Genomic DNA, 23,113 nt, shown 5'->3' with positions numbered 1-23,113 from the left:
AGAAAAAATCAGAGGAACTGGAAGGCTCAGATGTTTTGTTATAGTTCAGAATCTTACAAACAGAAGAAGAGACCTGGCACCAAGTAGCTGTTAAACAGAGAGAGCATTTCAGTTTCTAATATGTAAAAAGTGTGTTTCAGAGAATCAAACACAAAATGGCATAAGGATCTCTTGTCCAGCATAGAGGTGCAAAGACAGCTCAAGAGAATGAGAGCATAAGACATTCCAGGATAGTGGTACTGAAAGGTAGTGAACTGGAAAGCTTACACATCTAGGAGATCCAATACCCGTGGGCAGATCCTCAGTTGGTGTAGATCATTGCCATACCTTCACAATGGAGCTATGGCAATTTTACCAGCTCAGAATCTGCACCCTTGATTTCTTTGCAGAGATTAGCTTTCTGCCAGAGGAAGGGAAGAAAATACACAAGTTTTGGTGGATGTAATATATCTATCAAGCATCCACAGAAAGTTATGCCCAAGATTGGACATAACTCAAATGTGAAATTGCAGGACTACTGTCATCTGTAACCTATCATTTAAATCAGCTTCTGTACCAAATGACTGGAGGATAGCTAATGCGATGCCAGAGGTGACCCTGGCAACTAAAGGCCAGTAAGCCTCACTTCAGTACCGGGCAAATTGGTTGAAACTATCGTAAAGAACAAAATTGTCAGACACATAGATGAACATAATTTGTTGGGAAACAGTCAACATGGTTTTTGTAAAAGGAAATCATGCCTCATCAATCTACTAGAATTCTTTGAGGGGGTCAACAGCCATGCAGACAAAGGAGATCCAGTGGATATAGAGTATTTAGATTTCCAGAAAGTCTTGACAAGGTGCCTCACCAAAGGCTCTTAAGCAAAATAAGCAGTCATGGGATAAGAGGGAAGGTTCTCTCATGGATTGGTAACTGGTTAAAATATAGGAAACAAAGGGTAGGAATAAATGGTCAGTTTTCAGAATGGAGAGGGGTAAATAGTGGTGTCCCCCAGGGATCTGTACTGGGCCCAGTCCTATTCAACATATTAATAAATTATCTGGAAAAAGGGGTAAACAGTGAGGTGGCTAAATTTGCAGATGATACAAAATTACTCAAGATAGTTAAGTCCCAGGCAGACTATGAAGAGCTACAAAAGGAGCTCACAAAACTGGGTGACTGGGCAACAAAATGGCAGATGAAATTCAATGTTGATAAATGCAAAGTAATGCACATTGGAAAATATAATCCTAACTATACATATACAATGATGGGGTCTAAATTAGCTGTTACCACTCAAGAAAGATCTTGGAGTCACTGTGGATAGTTCTCTGAAATCATCCACTCAATGTGCAGAGGCAGTCAAAAAAGCGAACAGAATGTTGGGAATCATCAAGAAAGGGATAGATAATAAGATAGAAAATATCATATTGCCTCTATATAAATCCATGGTACGCCCACACCTTGAATACCGCATGCAGATGTGGTCGTAGATGTGGTCGCCCCATATCAAAAAAGATATATTGCAATTGGAAAAGATTCAGAAAAGGGCAAAACATGATTAGGGGTATAGAACGGCTTCCGTATGAGGAGAGAGTAATAAGACTGGGACTTCTCAGCTTGGAAAAGAGGCAACTAAGGGGAGATATGATAGAGGTCTATAAAATCATGAGTGGTATAGAGAAAGTAAATAAGGAAGTGTTATTTACTCCTTCTCATAATACAAGAACAAGAGGCCACCAAATGAAATTAATAGGTAGCAGGTTTAAAACAAACACAAGAAAGTATTTTTTCACGCAATTCACTGTCAACCTCTGGAACTCCTTGCCAGAGGGTGTTGTGAAGGCCAATACCACAACATGGTTCAAATGGAAGCTAGATAGATTCATGGAAGCTAGGTCCATCAATGGCTATTAGCCAGGATAGGCAGGAATGGTGTCCCTAGCCTCTGTCTGCCAGAAGCTGGGATTGGGTGGCAGGGCATGGATCACTTGATGATAACCTGTCTGTTCATTCACTTTGGGGCACCTGTCACTGGCCACTGTCAGAGGACAGGATACTGGGCTTGATGGACCTTTGGTCTGACCCAGTAGGGCTGCTCTTATGTTCTTGTTGATTTCTGCAAGGAAGTTGCCAAGAGATGGTGGAGGGGGACAGAGAAAGAAGGGTCATCCCCATTCCCTTCTCCACAAGGCAGCAAACTTTGGTAGGGAAATGGGGCAGATGACGACACCATAATGTAAGAATCCAGCAATCAACTCTTTTGCTAGTCAAAAAAGAGCAGTAGCTATAGAAAAGTAAGAATAGAATATCAGGGTTGGAAGGGACCTCAGGAAGTCATCTAGTCCAACCCCCTGCTCAAAGCAGGACCAATCCCAAGACAGATATTTGCTCTAGATCCCTAAATGGCCCCCTCAAGGATTGAACTCACAACCCTGGGTTTAGCAGGCCAATGCTCAAACCATTGAGCTATCCCTCCCCCAAGATCTAAGATTCCAGCGTTTTGGTTGATTGCATCAAGAGCGTCATTGACAGGCAGACAAATGAATACTTCCCACCATGTCAACTTGTAGTTACTGAGTTTGTGAGACAGAATACTATCTACTAATCAACAATTATGGGCATGAAACCATCTGCTTTGAATATCGAACAAACATTTTTCTAGGCCAGGGGTCGGAAACCTTTCAGAAATGGTGTGCCGAGTCTTTATTTATTCACTCTAATTTAAGGTTTCGCGTGCCAGTAGTATATTTTAATGTTTTTAGAAGGTCTCTTTCTATAAGTCTATAATATAACTAAACTATTGTTGTATGTAAAGTAAATAAGGTTTTTTAAATGTTTAAAAAGCTTCATTTAAAATTAAATTAAAATGCAGAGCCCCCTGACTGGTGGCCAGGACCCGGGCAGTGTGAGTGCCACTGAAAATCAGCTCGCGTGCCGCCTTTGGCATGTGCGCCATAGGTTGCCTACCCCTGTTCTAGGCCATCTTGAAGTCAGATGGATATGTTTTTGCATTAATGCCTAAAGACTTAACTCTGAACCTTCTCAGTTGTTTTACCATATTTTATTTCTCAGAGCTATGACATTATCTGGGAGAACATTAAAAACATGAAGTTTCCGCATTTCTACATGGTCCACTTAATTGTAATATACCTAGTTTTTTAAGGCTAGAGACCATTATCTTAATCTAGTCTGATTTCCTGCATAAACACAGGCCATAGAACTTCAAGTGGTAATTTGGGCATCAAAACCACAAGTCTGAAGTATTTATGCTGAAGATCTAACTTTCATACCTTAGACAGCTTTTATGAAGCTTTTTGTACACTTGACTTTCTAGGTAGGATAAATCATAAGGAAAGTTATTGAGAATTTGCAGAACACACTGTTATTTTCTTGGTGGTATTGAAGGCGTTTTGTATTAAGCTCATATGCACCAGTACTGATGCTCGTTCCAAGTCACATTTAACACAAAACCATGTTGTAGGTATCCAAGTTTTAGTTAAATTCTGTACAGCTGAGAGTTACATCCTATAGGTCCCTCTAGCAATAGTAGATGAAGTTTCCACTGTGGTGCACAGAGAATGGCATATATTACCTTCTTTGAAGGTCAGAAGTTGCTCATAACTACCTGTGTAACAATAAATTCAAGCATGTCTATGAAGTGCATTCAAGAAATGAATTGCTAGTTTAACTGGAAATCAGATTTGATCTTGTAGGATCCAGATTGGCATACATCAAATGCTAAATATATGTAAATGCTGAAGTCAGCAATGAATCCAGCAAACAGCTTTGAAATGTGAGAAGTGTCCTACTGCTTGTGATGGTTCTCTTTCAGAAAACTATACTTGGACCCTACCTACGTCAGGCAAAAAGGTATTTCAATCAAACAGTTGCATGAGTGTTGCCAATACAAGACATTCAAATACTTCACTTCCATTATCCACCATTTCAGATATTTCAAAATAATTGTCTGTTGATTTTTTCATGACACTTGAGACTATCTTTATTTCAGGCCCAGCCAAGATGATTCAGTCCTAGACAATTTTTTCCCCAGTGCAGGTGGAAAATAAAACATTTGGCTGCACTTTTTTTAAACCATTCTTAAGTATCCCACAATACGTTTGTTTGGTTTTTTTGGGTCAAGCACTCTGTACCTTCCATCATTCAGCCCTGTGGAAAACGAGATAAAATACCTAGAAGTCTGTAATTGGTATTCTAAGGGGAAGTTTTCCCTGGGGTAACAGGAAAACTCTTAGCTGTAAATAATACCCAACACCTGGGGTAAGCAAGTAAGGTGTACTCCTTACTTTCAACAGCCACTACTTTGAGTCAGACAAGTTTGTGCTAGTTACACATGCCTCAATTCCTTCTATGACAGGCTTTTGCTGGAGCAATCAAGCTGTCACCTGCCCAAAGGCTGATCAGCAGACCCCACTCAGGATCTGTAGCAATAAGGTACGATCACATATGGGGTGGGCAATAATTTTCACAGAGGGGCCACTCCATGAATTCTGGTAAGTCATCATGGGCCACACATTTCTACTATATTAATGGAAGGGATGTGGGGTTTGGGTGCAGGAGGCAGCTCCAGGCTGGTGCAGGGGGCTGGGATGCGGTGCGAGGAGCAGGCTCTGGCCAGGAGGCACTTACCACATGTGGCTCCCAGCCAGTGGTGCAGCAGGGCTCAGGCAGGCTGCCTGCGTGCCGTGGCCCAATGCTGCTCCCAGAAGCTGCTGCGGCTGGCATGTCTCTGCACGCCCCTTGGGCCAGAGGGACAGCAGGTCTCCATGCGCTGCCCAAACCTGCAAGCACCGCCCCTGCAGCTCCTGTTGGCAGGTTTCCAGCCAATGGGAGCTGTGAGGATAGTGCTGGGGGTGGGGGCAGCGTGCGGAGCTGCCTCCCCTCCCCCTAAGCCCCGCCAGGGGCATGCAGAGATATGCCAGCAGCAGCCGGCCGGTTCCGCACCCCACTGCACCGCAGGACTTTTAGCGGCCCAAATTCTGAGATCACGAGGTGGGAAGAGGAGGCCGGACAGAAATATTAATCATTGCAGGCTGGACAGAAATGTTAGATGGTCTGGACCTGGCCCACGGGCCGTATTTTGCCCACCCCTGAATCAGATCAAGATGTCACAGATCCACTGCTCATTGGACACCCAAGATCGAACACAATGCTAAGTAGTTTCAGGAGAAGATCAAAAGGCTAAGATTCAGTACAATAGGCCTTGCACAATAGTTTCTCTAGGGACACACAAAACACCTGAAAGGAGCAGGATTATCTTGGTACATAAGTCTTCCAGTGAAAAGGCCCAGATTGTCCACCTTTGCCAGAAGAGCATAGAGAGGACCAGAAAGCAGCAATTAACTGCTGACTTATTGGTAGAAGAGGGACTTTCCACACAAGGTACTGTGCTTTCTAATTGTGTTACGCTTTTGCTATGGCACGTAGTGATATATGTGGGAAATATTTATTTTGAGCCCAGTGGCTAGCATTCACAGACATTGCCATTTTGGTTTTTGGGCCAGAAATAGCACCAATGAAAGCAAAACTTCCCTCAGAGGGCAGGAGGAAAAAAGATAGTTTAGGCTAATGACAAACCCCCTCTCAATATTAAACTTGCTTACTCTGTAGTCATATCCCCACTTGCCATGAACCTGCTCCTACCATTGACACCATGAAGTGTTAAATGGCTACTTATGAGGTTGGAAGTTTCTGAACTACTCACTTCATTTGGTTGCCTCTTACTGCAGCTAGGTCTAAGTGAGAAGCGAGCTCTACCAAGTTAAAGAAGTTAAGGCATTGCTGCACACCAGATCTTTACTTTTATTATATAACAATACCCTCTCCCCCAAAAAACTATGTTAAAAGAACATTAAGGCTGAGAAGTTAGAAAGTGCAAGAACTAAGGTTGCCATTGCAACATTAATTCAGCTGCCATGTGCATACGCATTATGATAGTTTTCCTATGTGTCATCAGGCAAGAATGTGTGGCAGAATAAAGAAGGAGACAGCTCTTCTGGGTCCTAAAGCAATGCCTTGACCATTGCCTCTTATCTATTCTTGTAACTCTGCCTAATTCACAGTCCATCCTGTGCAGTGAATGAGGCAGGAGTCCCGTAGAACAAGTAGTAATGTGACTAGGTAATTAGAGACTATCCTACTGAATATACACAAGGAGGCCAAAATAAGGTTGCACAGATAACCTAATTCTGGCATTTCTTAACTTCAGAGGACTTGACTTAGCAAGCAGAACATTCTTTTAAACAGTTTTATGTATGTCATTTCCAATGAAGAACCCCAAAAAATCCATCATGTGGAACTGTATTAACCTCCACACTGAATAAAATAAAAAAACTTGGTAGCAGTACACTGTTACATCTGTGGACAAGACATTGAAGTGAGGTATGGGAGAAGTGACACAGTACCAGTATGTTACAAAATTATTGGTTACGCTGCAGAGGAACATTGGGAATCATGAATTCTGTTATTGGCGTAAGAGGGGAATGTTGCCTAATGATTACAGACAGCAAAACAGGCACGTATATTTGACTCAATCAGCCTGAAAGACTTGGGTTACCCATATTAGAGATAGGATTCTAGTTGCAGCGGACAAAAACAGGGTAATGGTGGGGATTTACTATAGACCAACAAATTAGACAAGGGAATAGGATGAGCAGCTCCTTAAACACCCTCTATATTGTGTAGGGAAAAAAACCTGCATTACCAAGAGGGATTTCAATTCAGGGAGGATAAAATTAGATTTAAAAAGGAGTTCTTAAACTACACACATTTTTCTCTTTAAAATGAAACCTGTTGCAAATTTAAATTGCAATTATAAGTAGTTTAGGCCTTGACATAGGTTATCTCTTAACATTTAAATAGATAAAAACATGATGCAACGAGTCCTGATAAGCCCATGGATCTGCTTTTTTTAGTTACACAAAGAATTGGGATGGGAGACATGTTTCTGAGGTCAACACAAGCATTATAAATACAATTTTATGTACTACATTATCGATATTGTGTTCAGTCTTTACAGTTTAGCAAATGCTAGTACTGCATTTTCTTTTTCCAGGTGCGAGTACTTACAGTTTCTGTTGTGCAGAAAGGTTTGCCTTACTGTTGGTTTCAGTTTAGTTAGTAGGAGCAGAGAGACTATTTTCTTCACTTGGACTATTTCATTCAAAATTGAGAAACCAATATGGAATGAAAGCAGGAAAGCTTATCTTCCCTGTCAAATATATGAATAAAAACCATTTGGAAGGGGATGAGATCTAATTCTAATAAAGTTAAAGAAAAGGAGCCAGATTGTCAAAGGTATTTAGATGGAGAGAGATTTTCAAAAGCACTTCAGATTGTTTCTGGTCACTGTTGGCCAGATTTTCAAAGGTAGACAGGTGCCTAGAGGGATTTTCAAAAGCACTTTGATTATGCGCTCAGCTCCCATTGATTTCAAATTGCTTTTGAAAATCCCTCTAGGCCAGGGGTGGGCAAACTTTGTGGTCTGAGGGCCACATGTGGGTATGGCCTGAGGGGTTCAGAGGGCGGGAGGGGGATCAGGGCTGGGGCGGGGGAGAGGCTCGGGGTGCAGGCTTACCTAAAGCTGTTCCCAGAAGCAGCAGCATGTCCCCCCTCCGGCTCCTACAGCCAGGCAGCCCTACTGCACACTGCCCCATCCACAGGCGCCGCCCCTGCAGCCCCCACTGGCCTTGGTTCCCAGCCAATAGGAGCTGCAGGGCAGCACTTGGGGTGGGGCAACATGTGGAGCGGAGCCCCCTGCCTGCCCTTATGCCCGAGGGGGGACATGCCACTGCTTCTGGGAGGTAAGCCTGCATCCCGAGCCTCTCCCCCTACCCCAGCCCCGATCCTCCTCCCGCCCTCCGAACCCCTCAGTCCCAGCCCGGAGTACCCTCCTGCATCCCAAACTCCACATCCCACGGCCCATAGTTTGCCCATCCCTGCTCTAGGCACCTACCTACCTTTGAAATCTGGCCCATAGTGACCAGAAGCAAGCCATCAATTCACTAACTATTTAATATTGCCTTTGTTTAATAAATCAGTTTTCAATGCAAACCATGTTTTGCTAAATTTTTCTTATGTATCCAGCGTATTTAAGGTAGTTTTATTTCACTAATGAAAAACAAGTTTTTAAAATGCTATTGCTGTGTATTTTTGAGTTTTTCCAGACAAATGCAGCTGGACATAAATCAAAAGTAAAAGTCAAGAAATGTGTCAGTCACCATTTTCTAACCAAAATGTAAAAATCAAGCATCTGAAGTATATGTTAAGACAACTGCTTAAACAAATGTATATAGATACAGTGTACCTTCCATTCTAGCAAAAAGCAGTGCAAATTTAGTTAAAAGCTAAATCTGTTTGCAAATAACCATGTTGTAATGTTTGTACCAGGGGTAGGCAACCTATGGCACGTGTGCCGAAGGCAGCACGCGAGCTGATTTTCAATGCTACTCACACTGCCCGGGTCCTGGCCACCGGTCCGGGGGCTCTGCATTTTAATTTAATTTTAAATGAAGCTTCTTAAACATTTTAAAAACCTTATTTACTTTACATACAACAATAGTTTAGTTATATATTAAAGACTTATAGAAAGAGACCTTGTAAAAACGTTAAAATGTATTACTGGCATGTGAAACCTTAAATTAGCGTGAATAAATGAAGACTCAGCACACCACTTCTGAAAGGTTGCCGACCCCTGGTTTATACCAACCACTGAGAATCAACCCTTTAGGAAGGCAACTAAAAAGCCCAAATGCAAAGCAAGATTACTTTTTAAATTATTCAAATCAAGGTTTCCTTCCTGTTGATTTAAATCAAGATTAACATTGGTGAATTTAGGTACCTGATTAAGATCAATCCACCCTATTTCAATCTAAGGGACATACGCTAGAGGTCTCATGTTATCACGCATAAAAACATTGGAGTTCCTAAGATTTATACATGAAAGCTTTTTAAAAAACAAAATTACTTCAAGCGGATTGCAATTCTATACTAGACCATATTACGATGGAAAGAGATTAAAAAACCAAATTAAATAGATAGCAGCCTAGGTTCAAGAAATCAAACTAATTTCATTTGCTAGGTCAAATAGAAATATATATTCGGTGCTTTTAAAAAAAAGTGTAGGTTTCCAAAGCTTAAAACATGAGCAAATGCAAATGGGAGGACATATTTAAACATAAAATTGTAAATAACCTGGAATTGTTTAAACATGCTCTATTACATTCAAAAAAATGAAAGAAAACTTCCTTCATTAAATCCATGGGGAAATGAAGGCATCAATTTAAAAAAAATCAATACACAGCAAGTGAAGCAACAGAGACACTGTAGACAATTGATAAGGGAAGCTAAAGGTTATCACTAAAAAAATTAAATGGCCAGTAGGATTAAGCATAGTAAGGAGGAATTCTTTAACTATGTCAGGAACAAACAAAATCCTAGCAATTGAATAGGTTTGATGCAAGACATGGATTTTGAAGTTATTAGTGATGAAGCAGAAGAATTAAATATTTCTGTTCTGCATTCCAAAAAGCAGGATGATTTATTCATATCTCATAGTGCTAATGAAATACTTTAACATCCTCCCTAGTTACTGATGGAATAAACAGCACTATTAAACATTTTTAAATCTGCAAGACTGATAACTCATACCCAAGATTATTAAAAGAAGTGGCTGAGGAGCTGTTTGAACTCTCTCAACTACTAATGTTGATTTTTAGAAATTTTTGGAACACTGGGGAAGTACCAGAAGACTGAAAAAAGGTAATATTAGAGAGTTAATAGGATGATCTTGGTAACTAGAAGCCAGTACCCTAACAATGAACATGGACAAAATCATGTAAAGGCTGATATGGGATCTACATCAGTAAAGAATTAGAAGATGGTAGCATAATTAATGTTTTTATGGAAAACAGATCTAAAACAAACGATTTTTTTTTTTAGGAGATCACAAATCAGATTGAGAAATATCTGTGTTAATATAATTAGATTTCTGTAAGGCATTAGAATTAGTCCTTCATGACTTTCTGATAAAAAAAATTAGTATTATACAAAGTCAATGTTGCAAATTAATGAAAGATCACAAAAAGTAACTGTAAGTGGGGAATCTTCAACAAATGAAGTGTTTCTATTGGGGTCCCACAAGTATCTGTTCTCAGCGCAAATGCTATTCAGTAGCAATCAGTGATCTAGAAGAAATATAAAATCATGTCTAGTAAAACCTGCAGATCACTTAAAGTGGAGGAGTGTCCAGTAATGATGGGACATGTCAGTTATACAGACAAAACTGGACCACTTCATACGGTGGGCTTTTAATACAGCCAAATCAAGTTCACACATCTAGGAATAAAAAGAATGTAAGTCACACTTACAAGATGGTAGACTGTCCTGGAAAGCAGTAACTCTGAAAAGGACTCTGGGGGTCACAGTACATAACCAACTGAATATCAGCCTCTAGTACAATGCCAGAACTAAGAGGATAAACAGGTGGTGTATTACCTTTGTTACTAGTATATGGTTACTAGTGAGACCATTACTGAAATGGTATGGCCAATTCTGGAGTCCACACTTCTAAAAGAATCTGGGGAAATCTGCAAGGATTCAGAAAAGAGCTAAAAGAATGATCTGAGGACTAGAATACATACCTTATAATGAGTGACTCAAGAGGAGCAGTCTAGTTAGAAAGAAAGGTTAAGAGGAGACTATCAGTCTACAAGTACCTACATGGGGAAGAGACTTCTGCTAAAACAGTTCTTTAATCTAGTATGAAAAAAAGAGACATAACCAGAGCCAAAGGTTGGAAGCTGAAGCTAGACAAATTCAGATTAGAAATAAAGGTGCAAATTTTAAACAGTTAAAGTAATTAGCCATTGGAGCAACCCATCTAGGGATGTGATGGATCCTCCATCACTTGAAGTCTTTGAATAAAGATGTCATTCTAAAAGAAATGCTATAGTTCAAACAACGTAAGGGCTTGATGCAGAAGTTATTGGATGAGGTTCCTTGGGTTGAGTTATAGAGGGTCAGACTAGATGATCTAGCCGTAAGAATCCATTAAAATATTCCTTGAGATGCAGTTACTGTGAGTGATATGGGGTGGAGGAAAACACACACACACACACACACACACACACACACACACACACACAAAGAATAATGGAAGTCAAGGAGAAAGCAGTAGATGCTTATTAGGCAGCTGGACATGAAGCTTGTCCCATCTTATGAAATCAATGGAGAAATAAAAACCTGAGACAAACTGCAAGGTACAGAAGCTAGCATTTCCTTCCAACAGCTTGAGACAAGGATGTTTTAGCCCACCGAAATATGCCCTTCACACTCCTCTCCAGATGTCCTCTTAACCCACCAGCCCTGAACTGAGTTCAGGTGTACTAGGTAGCTCTCCATAACTAGAGCAAATACTGTACAAATTTGATCACTTTCTCCCAAATATTCTTCTTGTTCATCCAAGCAGCCTATTCAGAGCATTAGGGATCTATGCCAGAAAACAGACATTTTGGAAGGAACTGCAAATGGAAGGACTTCCCATGTTAAACAAAATCTTATACTGTACAGCTCACTGCAGCTAAGTACCAAGGGTCAATCCCTTTTGGTTTGGTAGGCATTGTCTTCATAAAGGGCCTGCAAGTTGGCAGCATATTTCTACTATCAATGCACCAACTCTTCCACAAACTAAAGGTGATTAGAGTTCACACAAAAATTAAGATCAGTCGTCTCTAGAGATAGTGTATTGTATCCATCCTTGTTTGCACGTTAGAAACCATTCAAACAAAAACTTACTACAGTCAAACTACTTTAGTCTAATAAAAAACTAAGTGAATTTAAACTAAGAAGAGTGCAGTTATGGTCAGAACAGTGAATACATAATCAGGCCCTTTTATTAATCAGATCTGTTCCCAGGAGGTATTAAAATCAAAACTGCTTACCACTTTGGTGATGAAGGTGTTTTCACTATGTTCTAACAGTGTTAACCTTGAAGAGTTATTTCTGAAAGAACAAGCTGGATTCTTTCCTGACTCAGATTGCTTCATTAAGTGATTTGTTAAGTTCCAGAACTCATTACTGATGATTAGGGCTCTGTGTTTGTCATGGAGGTTGTGGAAAGCCACGGATTCCGTGACTTTCCGCAACCTCCATGACTTCTGAAGAGGCCAGCCGGCCCTGGGGACCACTTGAGCAGTGGTCCCGGGGACAGCGGAAGCAGCCACAGCTCAGCGGCCCCCAGCAGCACTCCCAGAGGCAGCCGGAGCAACTGCTGCTCAGCACCCCCTCCACCAGTGTTGCAGCCCCTGCACCCCCTAGAGCAGCAGACCCTCCCTGGGGGCCCCCCAGATAAGATTTAGTCAGAGGTATTTATAGTACAAGTCATGGACACGTCATGGGGCTGTGAATTTTCATTTATTGCCCGTGATGTGTCCATGACTTTTAATAAAAATACTCATGACTAAATCGTAGCATTACTAACGATAGACAAGCTAGAAAGAACCCAATTTGACTTGCAGATTTCACACTAAAGGCAACTAAACAGGACCATATATTACAAACCAAATGAAATTTGATCAAGAATCACTGACAGAACCCTAATGCCAGTTTCACAATAATTTTTCAGAAATTAAATGTACTTTAAGTTATAACGCTCTCTTCTAAACTAAGGGCAGTAAAGGGATAGTATAAGTTGTGTTTAGTCTTCCAGATGGACTTTAAACAAATTTCATCTTACAAGATGAAATATTCACTACCTTTTATGATTTAAGCAAACTTAATACTTGCTCTAATAAAAGTAACTTAATTACAATTTCTTACAACTTAATTACAAATGTTTATACAGGCTGCATCTACCTACACACTTGAGGTTTTATAGTTTTGATGACTTTCATTAACAGGATCCAGATATCAGCGATGAAATCCAAATTTAAAGGAAACTAGGAGTCAGACTGAAATAATCAGTAACTATACAGAGGTCCTGAAAATTCTTATTTCTGGTCCATTCAATGTCCACAACGCAGTGACAACCTTCTGGTCTAAGATAGCCAGTTTGGCAAAATGACTCATGAAAGCTCAGAAGCTGAAACAGAGATGATTGATTGATAGATACTGATGAAATCCTCAGTATGAAAAAATAGAATAGTACATCCGCATGCTCATTTTGCCTGCAACCAATAAATCAAGTTTACGTCTCATGTTCCATCAGTAATCCAAGCAATTTTAAACAGCAACAGGAAGCTACATTCCCCTCATTGTCACTGGAAGGATTGGGTTGGCTCATAATAATGAGAAAAAAAGCTAATCCTGATGCAAATGACTTTGCTCAACCACCTTGGTAACAATGGCAAGGTTAATGCAAAAAATCAAATTCCTATAAAGATTTAGTGAAGTAACTAAACTGTCATGAGAAAAAGCAATTCAAGACATAAGGGTAGATTTTTTTTTTTTTTTTTTTTTTTTTTTTTTTAAGTGTAGTGCCAAGCCATGCTAGACAATTCCAATTAACAGGCACAGAAGAAGGGTTATTCTTACAATTTCAAGTAGCACACAGGCTTAAAAAAAGCTTTATAAATTAATGTAGGGTTCTTTTAATTTGTTTTGAGAGCAATAGTGAAGCAGGTCTAACCTCAGTTACAATGATGTAACCCAAAGAGACAGTTCTGGTAAAAAAAAAAAAAAAAAACCAACAACAAAGAATATCAACAATGGATTCTATAATGTTTCATTACATGCCCTTACACACAGTCCCAAAAGCTTTGTGTCCTCTAAAACACAGAACTTCCATGGGGAAGCTTTTCTTTTGTCTCTAGTAAAACTAAAACCAGAACAGGATGAAGAATTGAAGCATAGTTTATGTTGTAAGTCAAAGAGCAAGTAATCATGGATACCAAATTTATTAGCAACATGTGGTAATGTTACCTCTGGTAGCTTTGTTACTTACCTCCACTTGCTGATTCTTGCTCTTCCCCTTCAGGAAACATAGCCTGGCTTGGTAAACTATTCCTAGAACGAGTGATTGACTCTAAATGTGAAGCCCTTCCCAATAGAGATAGCTCATCTAGCACCTCTCCCTCTTTGGCCTCCAAATCTGATTTTGAAGTGGTTAATTGTTTTATGTTACCTGGTGCCATTAAGCTATTTGGGTTATTTAAACAGGCTACAGTACCACTGTCCAGACTTAATACTCTGGCACGACTCTTCACACTGTTAGTACTAGAAGTTCGACGTGTTGAACGTTTTTTGTTAATTCCCTCAGAGCCTAAATGGGCTTTGTAGGTGTTTGAGTCTGCGCCTCCTCTTTCTTTAATGTATTTGGTCTTTAGAGCATTGTACTTGCCCTCAGGAGACTGGCATGAATGGGAAGTGGTGCTGGAAGAACTATCACTGCTGAACTGGTGGGCTGACTGCATGCTTGAGGTCCTGCTCAAGTCACTCTGATCACTGGAGTCCTCGTCATGACAAAACACAGCACTTTGGGGTTTGGTTCCAGACACGCCTCGAAAGGAAATGTATTCCCTATGCCGACTTGAGTCAAAACTACTAGCCCGCTTTTTTCCTGTCCGTCTCCTGCTCGATTTATGAACAGAGGCTGTTCGATGGATTAAGCTAGATGATTTAGGTCGTACATCTCCTTCCTTTTGTTTACCACCTGTTTCTTTACAAGTTCTTGAATCAACTAAGGCAGCCAATTTCTCACTCTGATCATCTCTTGTTTCAGCAGCCTTCCCAGGTGGCCTGTCTACTTGTGTAGTCAGTTCATTGGCATGTGGGTTCTTATTGGCTTCTTCTGAAGCAGAGGCACTAAGACCCCTTTGACTGTGTATCTCATCGGATGTGTTAGAATCCTTTGTTTCTTGAACACCACTATTAGTGCTCATTTTTACAGCAGTTCTTTCACTACTAGACCTTTTATCCGTAGCAGAGCTACTGTCATCCTCTGAGTCAGTACAGCAGTCCTTTTTCTTGCTGTTCTCTCTCTCTTCTCTAGGAGACTCCTCAAGCTCTGACAACACATTTTCTACATGAGTTGAACTGGTCTGCTCACTTTTGTAGCTACTGATGGTACTGTTAGTGTCACGATCAATTCCACTGCAATAGCTTTCTGTTGAACCACTACTCCTACCACTCAGGCTTCTCAGACTGTCCACGCTTTTTTCTGCTTTCAAAGATTTGCTCTTCCCACTCTTGGCCAGCTGCTGGGGGCTGCTACTTTTCAGGATCTCATCTAACTGAAAGACTCCTGAAATACAAGAGTTCTCAGCTAAGGATTCTTTGGATCCACAATGGGGTTTGGAAGCTTCCAACTCACTGACTGGATCTAGTCCTCGTCTTTGTTGATAGAGAGGGAAGTCATTTAGAGAAGCATCTGGAAAAGCAACAGCAGAGCTAGAGGTCCTTGGCACACCTCGTGGTCTGTGATCTTTTCTATAGGAGTGGGAATGCAAAGGTACAAGAGAAGCCACTTCAGTGTCACATGCACTAGATAGAGACTGATCCACATGGTGGTTGTTAGGGAGGCACACTTTATCACTGTTGTCCCTTGGCAAATCCTGGCCAGAAGATAACGAAGGCTGGATGGAGACAAAGGAGTCATTGGAGACCAGATGAAGAATCTTTTGATCAGCTGCCAAATCTGTGTAAGTGTACATTTGAAAATATTAAAGTCAGCAAGACATACAACTTTGCTTTTCTACTACTAGGTTACAAAAGAAACAGTTCAGTGAAAAGTTAGTTACTTGCTATGACAGTAATAAATAAGTTCTACAGGTCCAGTTAGCTAGACTGCAGCATTTCAGGTTCTGGGAGACCTGTTGAGCATTAAGTTAGTAGACAATGGCAGCAAAAATACTAATATCGCTGCAGCACTCATGTGAGAGTTAAACATGGGCTACATTACCAAACACTAAGAGTAAGATAGGACTGTGTCAAGACAGAGCACAGTTGTACATCATCTGTATTGAGAGTTATACATCTTCAATACTTGGACAGAATAGAATTATTAAACATTATGTACCATCACACCTTATTATTGAAGGTCAAAAAAGCGATTCCTCTCCTTTAGTGATCTGTGTCACAGACTTAATGTTCTTTGATACAGTATGTGCATTAAGTTCCTTTTTTAAAAAAAAAAAGGATCAGATCTGCTCCTTTGTAGGAAAATACAGTAAATGTGACTACATTCACAATCTTACAGAAATTTAAAAAAGTGATCAGAGCAGTAAGACCCCTTGACTGAAGTGACTAAAGTAGATCCAAAAGGCATACAGAAAAACCCATTGAGTGCATTAGTTTTCTACCATAGACTATAAAATGCTCATATTAACAAATCTGTATGCACTGGCAGTGAACAGCTTGATCACACTCCACCTGAAGGGGAAGTTATTAGAATTCTTCTAAACTGCAATGTTGAATCCCAGATTTAGGTAAATAAGTAGCTACTACTCATTCAAAATTGAACTGCAGCTCTACTCTGGAAAATGGTGCTGTACAAAGAGCATCATGAGGTGTCATGTGTCTCAACAACTGTAGTATCACATGCACTAAAATTACAATTATTTATATTATATTTACAGAAAGATTTTTTCCTTCTGTCTGCCTTGCAGAAAGCATCAAGAGTGAAGCTCTTTTCCTTCTTGTGCATTACCACCAATATAGAAGACTTGGAGGCCAAATTAGGCCAACACAGTTACCAGCCCTCATTGTTTACAGTGGGTTCATACAAGTGTAACTAAATACATACTTAATACTTGGAACTTAATACATAGTAGCGCTGCCTATGCACAAGAAGGAGCAGAATCCAGATAACTCTCAGCTAGCACTGCAGAGCTGGAGTAGAAAGCCTGAAACTTACTTGTCAGTGAGGCAAACAGTCGTGACTCTGAATACACAGGGAACCTACCTACTGGCAGGGGTGAAAGTAACTTAAAGGACTTACCGGTACGCCGGAGTCCGGAGCAGGGGCATGGTCTCAACTGGAAGAGGTGGGGCCTTTCATTATTTAAAGGGAACCCCAGGGCCTTTAAATCACCCTGGAGCTACCAGCTGCAGAGGCGGCTGGGAGCCCTGGGGCTCAGGGGTGAATGAAAGGGCCCAGGGCTCTGGCCACCGCGGAGCTCCGGGCCCTTTAAATCACCGTGGGAGCCCTGCCACTGCTACCCTGGGGCGGCAGGGCTCCAGCGGGGATTTAAAAGGCCTGTTGCTCCTGTCACTTCGGGGAGCCCCAGGCCCTTTAAATCCCCTCCGGGGCTCCGGCAGCCGGACTCAGGCGGGGATTTAAAGGGCCCAGGGCTCCAGCCGCTGTGGGGAGCCCTGGGCCCTTTAAAGTGCCGCTGGAGCCCTGCCGCTGCTGGGGTAGTGGCAGCAGGGCCGGGGAGGGGGGTGGATTTAAAGGGCCCGGAGCTCCGGCCGCTGCAGGGAGCCTGGGCCCTTGAAAGCGCTGCCCGAGCCCCGCTGCTGGAGCTCCGGCAGCGCTTAAAAGGCCAGGGGCTCCCGGCAACGGCTGGAGTTCCGGGCCCTTTAAATCCCTGCGTGAGCCTGGCTGCCGGAGCTCCGGTGGTGATTTAAAGGGCCCGGGGCTCCCCACAGCGGCTGGAGCCCTGGGCCCTTTAAATCCCCGCCAGGGAAGCCAGTCCAGTCCAGCACGGCATACCAGCTCTTGCCAGTACACTGTACCGGACCGTACCTGCTTACTTTCACCTCTGCCTACTGGGTAAGATGGTGCAATTTATACTTAGGCATTACTTAGGTGCGCTACTCCTCTGAAATATGACTAAGAGAAGTCACCATGAACAAATTCTCTAGGCTGCAAGTTTATACTAAGCTTCACATCTAACAAGATTTTTTCATAGAGTTATAAACCCATGAAAACAGGTTTAAAAATAAAACTACTGACAACCATAGAATGTAAGTTAACATGCAATGAAAGGATGCATGATCATACATTTCAAGGCATCACAGTAATAGTTCTCACACACACTGCTGCAACATGCAGTTTCTGATCCTGCAAGCAGTTTGCTGTAAATATGCCCTCAAATACAAAAACCCACTCCAAAAATCTTACTAACCTTTAGTAAGTTGTACCTAACTAAACCAGTGTCATGCCTTTTCAGAACATACAGCATACATCCAATACCCTTTGGACGATGCCAGACAATTGAGCATGCATCCAAAGGGTGAACTTCAGAGGATGCACACTGTATACCCAAAGGGCTTACTGTAATTGATTAAGAAAAGGAGAAACTCCAAGACACCATCTTTTTGGTTCCACCTAAAAAATAAATGAGTTATCCACATTCTGTCCAGCAGTATCAATAATGACACAGCATGAGCTTCATGTAACTAGGGTGACGAGATGTCCCGATTTTATAGGGACAGTCCTCATATTTGGGGCTGTGTCTTGTATAGGTGCCTATTACCCCCCAACCCCATCCCGATTTTTCACACTTGCTATCTGGTCACCCTACATGTAACAGACCCTGACATTTAACTGAAGTGTTAGGTTTTTTTGTATGACCAACTAGGAGGTTTTGAGTTATTCTAAACTAACATTTATTAAAGTGACATTAGGAGGACTGAATAGCCCCGATGAAGTGCATACCAATATAGAAGTTTTATGGCAATCACTGACCATAATGCCAGATTAAAGCATAATAAACCAGAAGTCTCACCTTGTTCTTCACTCCCATCTTTACAAAGACTACAACTCCGGCCAAGACTTAAACTGATATCATCAGAAGTCTTCGCAGTGTCAGTATCTCCTATATATTGTAAAAAGCATATTAGTGCTCAAAATATTAACTTTTAAATCTATTGAGGGTACACATATTTTTAAAATATTTCACTTACAAGTGAGATGGTAAACACAACAAGATTCAAAACCTGCACTAAGACCTCAGCTTAGTCACTTTGCTTGAAAATGTTTTAACTACCATAATTAAGTCACTTAAGATTACTGTAATAGAAAGGAATTGGAGAAAAGTGTCTACTTTATCAGTTAGTTTTACTTTGTGTATAAGCAGGTTCTCCTTTTGATTGTGTGGGGTCTTCAATATAGCAAGTGGGAAAGGAAAAGGATATTCTTACAGAGAGAAATAGGAAAGTGAAAGCCTGCTGAAAATTTAGTTTTGCTCAGAGGTAGGTGAAGTACCCGAAGCTACTTTTTAAAAAATATTTACTGGATTGTAAATTTACAATATCCCTTAAAATAAGCTTGAAATGCAAATTCACAAAATAGCAATCATGTCAATTCTCTAATAGAAGATGGAGCATTTTAGGAGTTTGCCAGGTAATGCAGTAAGCTAGGTTAATCATGCTAACTTGACTGTATTTTGCAGACAGTAAGTTATTTGCTTTTAACAGTTAGGTGTTTTGTTGCCTATTTTTGAAAGAAACCTCCTGATTAATGAAGACTAGCAGAAACAAAATGCTATGACTTTCCTTGAGCCTTGTTTACATTACGGTTTTTAGCCACTGGAATAAAGCACAGACACAACACACTGGTATAAACTGTGAATTACACTGCTGCAGATTCCCCAGTTTGAAGCCATGTTAAGCTGCTTTGGTAGAAGACACAGTTTACAGCAGTGCACAGCTTCTCTATCAGAATTTTGCCCAAATACAGCCACACTAGTGGCTAAACACTGTTGAAGGGTGAACAGAACCATCAAGAGGATAAAAATGTACATAGATTGACTAGCAGGGCAGGGAAGAAAACCATTTATTTCCTTATTTAAATTAAAAAGTTGCACATTTAAGGAGGCCACCTTCCATTTTGCCTGTTAGAAATAATCTTTTCCACTGAAATGCATTTTAAAATAGCTATTCTGAACAATACTACTTCTCTCCTTATTTGTTGGATGCTTAGCATCCAGTAATATCAAGTTAAAGTATTGCAGCAGGTGGACTAATGGCTGCAGGGTAAGTAATAAACGAGTATTTGAAAGGATAGGGAGTGAGGGAGAGGAGAAAAAAGTCAAGTAAGCACCTTTCAGGAAGTGAGACATGTGTTTGTATGCTTTCCTTTCCCAGTGAAGTTTTAAAAAGTTTCTCTGCACTTGTAATCACAACGCTCAAAGAATTAAGAATTTTTTCAAGTCATCAGGCAGTGTACTCACTTACTCCTATAACAATGGCAGGCTGAAAGGTAAAGATGGTGGACAGGATTTGGAAACATCACATCGACACTGACTTGAAATGCTGCTGCAAGGCAATATCAAGGATAGACAGCATCTTACCTTTGATGGTTGCTGTTGTTCCAAGACGAGATAATCCTGATCCAATCTGGAAACAGGGCATATAAAAAAGGAGGAAAAAAAGGAGTAAGCCTTTTCTGAGTTACATGGCAACTGCTGTTTCATAGTGCTGCAATGTGTACATTATTTACTTATACGTGTAAGGGAGATTTCCAAAGGCACAAATGGGAGTTAGGTGCCAGAAGTTGGGCACCTAACAGCCCTTTGTGTCTTCACAACTGTCTGTGAATGGTAAGCCATCTAATTTATTATTCAAGAGTTAACACTAAGGCTCTACCTAATTTGCGATATTATGGATCCCACAATATTAGGCTTCCATCGCAATTTTAGCTTACTTTGCACAGTCCACAATTTTGCATATTTTGAGGTTTGCAACACACTTTTTCTCAATTAATACAGTAGACCCCATTTATATGAGCTGATAGGGGCTGGGGCTCCTGATGTAAACCCCAGGCATTAATGATAGTAAAATAGCTGAAGCAAAGTGTCTGGTTATCAAAAAAAATATATATATGCATAACAATACTTGAGTGTTTATATTGCTCCAGCAACGTTTTCTTAAACATTAGGTCTTCTCTGGCTTTTTCAAATTACTGCAATTAATAAAGGTCCATTATTATTTTTTCCATGATTTTCCATTTCTCGTCTTCAACTCAGCCACAATTACTTGACAGTCATCCCACAATTCAAGTAGGGCCTTAGTTACAGTCTTTTCTTTATACCCATTGGAAGTAGAGACTTCAGTCTTTTAAATATGCAGATTTTAACCTGACAGCTTCCCTTTAAATTATCCAATATTGAAATAAACCACAACAACGTTGTTGCCAGGCTGACAAGCGTCAGACTATAGATGCCTATAGTGATGAAGCCTATAATGGTTCAAGAAAAAAAAATGGATATTGAAATATTTGTCACTACTTCCTTTAACCTGTTTAAAATAATAAGCAGAGACATACTGGCGATGAGGATCCAGCTATGCAATACTGGGAGTCGATATTGTCCGAGTTATAGAAGACAGCTTTGGACAACTGCTGATCATGCTATACTATTAAAGCATAAATCTCTCCAACAAGCTGCATGGCTACAACTGATTGTATAGATGAAAGCTTAATAAATTATGCTGAAATCCCAAAAGCATATCCAATATCATAACACAACTGATTTACTTGATCAGCTTTGTTCCTGGCAACTACTTCTGCAGCATATAATTAATAATAAATCTGAAAAGTATTACTATAGCGGCTAAGAAATCAAATCATGGACCAAGATCCCATTGTGCTAGGCACTGTACAAAACAGAACAGAAACCCTCACCTAGAAAGATTACAATATAAGCATTTAAAAAAAAAAAAAAGATGGAGGATATACATTAATTCTAGCTTTGTGCCCTGGACAGTACAGCAACAATAGCATGTATTTATGCAGCTGTAGGAAAAATTAAGAACACAGATTCATAAGCTATTCAATTTTTATACATGAAGTGCAAGAGTGATGAAACCCTTTGAACACAGAGCTGATCCTTTGGGTTGGTTTTGCTGCTACACTCCCAAGCCACTTGCCCAGTTCCTCAACCACCACTGCCACAGACGCCTTCAAAAACAGACCAGCAGCAACGAATACCTCCTACTGTGCTCTGACTAGGTGCAGTTATCTTAGCCTGCAGATTAGCAGGCTCTCTTTTTGCTGTTGCTCCCGCTCACTCCCCCCACATTAGGCCCTTTCCCTTTATGAAAAGGATTTAAGAACAAAGTTAAAATGGCTGATTTCCAGTGAAGGGGTGACAGGAGAAAAAGACAAACATCTCACCCTAGGAAAAATCTGTAACAGATTTGAATTAGTTTGATAAACCTTGCAGAGCAGTAGCTGTTTTATAGCTAGAGCTTGTGTTCTTAATATTATGTTAAGAATTTTTAGCTTTCTTCACATATTTTGCTTCAAATTATCCCCATTAAGTACATAACTTAAGAAAACAAATACATTCAAGATACAAGTTTTACTGCGCAAGGCCAAAACATACTTTTGTCTTTGCATCACATTTGCAACTACCAGTTAAAAAAGTAAGATTTGCTTAATGTCTAAAGAAAGCCTGATACATTTCTTTACCTTCAAGCATTAAAACTAACATTTTATTTCAGAATGCTCTCTTTATGAACTATGTCTTCACTTTACATTAAAGTTGTAGGAGGGTATATAATCCACTTTTCTGAACAATTCAGTGGAGTCGAAGTTTACCTCATTAGTACTATTAAAAAGCTATACAAGCATGCACACAAGTTCTGCTTCCTCACTCAACACTAGAGCTGAGTGAATAACTGTTTTTTTTCCAGTTTGGTGATTGACATGAAAAATCCAGAAAAATATTCTGTTAATTTTGAACTGGAAGTGTTTTTAGGGTTTGGTTTTTTTGTTTTGTTTTGTTTTGTTTTTTTAACAAAAACAAAAAGCCAAAACAAAGATGGTTCAAGTCAAATGAAACAAGATGTTATTTAGAATCAACATTTCATTTCAAAACAAACTTCCAAAACTGTTCCTTTGAAAGTGTAAAAATGGAACAGATTTCCAAAAAAAATTTCAGCTGAAACTATTCATTAAATTCAGCAACTCAAATCTGCAAATAGTTTCAGTGTCCCAAAAAACACATTTTTCTGTGAACTTTCTATCCACTGAAATTTTTTTGTCGAGGTCCACTCAGCACTACAGAAGGAAAGAGGTCAAATACATAGTGATAGTAGGTTTCAGAGTAGCAGCCGTGTTAGTCTGTATCCGCAAAAAGAACAGGAGTACTTGTGGCACCTTAGAGACTAACAAATTTATTAGAGCATAAGCTTTCGTGGGCTACAGCCCACTTCTTCGGATCCGAAG

General features: G+C 40.3%; 1 protein-coding gene across 2 annotated transcripts in view; it reads right to left on the bottom strand.

Annotated features, from left to right (window-relative positions):
• Positions 1–23,113, bottom strand: part of PCNX1 (pecanex 1) — a 129,691-nt gene that overhangs the window by 90,649 nt on the left and 15,929 nt on the right. For both annotated transcript variants that reach the window (XM_024218807.3, XM_024218806.3), the window contains exons 4-6: positions 20,235–20,280; positions 18,669–18,758; positions 13,943–15,634 (exon numbers count right to left, since the gene is read on the bottom strand). In XM_024218807.3, the coding sequence (XP_024074575.2) occupies positions 13,943–15,634; positions 18,669–18,758; positions 20,235–20,280 (1,828 nt within the window). The remainder of the gene's footprint in view (positions 1–13,942; positions 15,635–18,668; positions 18,759–20,234; positions 20,281–23,113) is intronic.

The sequence above is a fragment of the Terrapene carolina genome, unplaced genomic scaffold, assembly GCF_002925995.2.
Source record: "Terrapene carolina triunguis isolate 2854851 unplaced genomic scaffold, T_m_triunguis-2.0 Scaffold96, whole genome shotgun sequence".
In the NCBI taxonomy this organism is placed as follows: domain Eukaryota; kingdom Metazoa; phylum Chordata; order Testudines; family Emydidae; genus Terrapene; species Terrapene triunguis.
This window is presented reverse-complemented; position numbering and strand designations above follow the sequence as displayed.